At 55.3% G+C, this 1,010-nt stretch overlaps 1 protein-coding gene across 1 annotated transcript; it reads right to left on the bottom strand.

Annotated features, from left to right (window-relative positions):
- Positions 1–344: 344 nt before the first annotated feature.
- On the bottom strand, positions 345–602 carry NGA_2059620 (vacuolar protein sorting-associated; the record flags this gene model as incomplete). The annotated part of the gene is made up of 1 exon (XM_005853295.1): positions 345–602. A coding segment is annotated over one exon (258 nt), but the record flags the coding sequence as incomplete, so codon positions are not given.
- Positions 603–1,010: the final 408 nt, after the last annotated feature.

Genomic DNA, 1,010 nt, shown 5'->3' with positions numbered 1-1,010 from the left:
CCCGCTCCCCCGCCCCCTCCATCCCCCGCTGCCTTGCGTTGGTGCTGGTGTTGCCATGCAGCAGGAAGTTCCGAGAAAGAGGGCGCAAAGCCTGTCCCACCCGCGCCGAGTCTTGCCGCGTGACTTGAAAGTCCTCCAGCGTCAAACCCAAGCAATAGGGGAGATTGGGACTGGAGACCATGTCTTCGAAACGGATATGGACATCCCTGATTTCAATCTGCAAGCGGTCGAGCACCCGATTCAGCAATCGATGCAAAAGCCAGTGGGTCCCTGTCCCCGCGCCGGCCCCACTGGCTGCCAACGCCGCGGCTGCCTCCTTGGACGTAGGCCCCAAGTCGCGCGACCTTTCTTCAGCCTTCTCCTCGGCAACTCGAAGCTGGGCCTGCTTGATTGCTTCGAGCCGTCGTTCATTCGCTTCGTCCTCCCACTGGTATTTGGCATATACTAAGACGTGCACCTGCTCAAGCTTGACTATCACGGCCTTCCGCCCCAGTTGATTCCAGGGAATCTGAACCTCCACGTGACCGATACGACCGAAGCGCAGCGTCAATGGCAGTCCAAGTGTGTCCAGTACATCCTCTTTGAGGTAAACATTGAAAAGCTCAACGTGCCCCCGCCACAGCCCTACGCGAAGTGTATCCTCCTGGAAACACTCGGGCTTGAGGTAGTCCCCAAGAACCTTCGTCAGCAAAGGCGTCAGAATCTGGCTTAAAACCATCTCATTCGACTCAACTGTCCTTAAAATTTCCGCTCACGTCTAAGGATGCGTCATTGTCATCTTGACGTGACCTCTGCGTGTTGATGTTGGGGGTGGCGGGAAGTAAGCAGAGAGGGAGCAAGCACGGACATGTGTGCTGAAGGACAATGCCCTTGCCCTTCCTTTAAAGGTGTACATTGTCTTCGACATTTAGAGAATTCATCCATCGTACATGGTGCCGCAATATGGCCATGACGTGTATACACAAAAGCGTGGGGATGGTGGTACGTACATAATCCTCCGAGTTGAGGCT

Source organism: Nannochloropsis gaditana (genome assembly GCF_000240725.1).
Source record: "Nannochloropsis gaditana CCMP526 unplaced genomic scaffold scaffold968, whole genome shotgun sequence".
Lineage (NCBI taxonomy): Eukaryota > Eustigmatophyceae > Eustigmatales > Monodopsidaceae > Microchloropsis > Microchloropsis gaditana.
The sequence above is the reverse complement of the archived record's forward strand: the minus strand, read 5'-3'. Positions and strand labels throughout refer to the sequence as shown.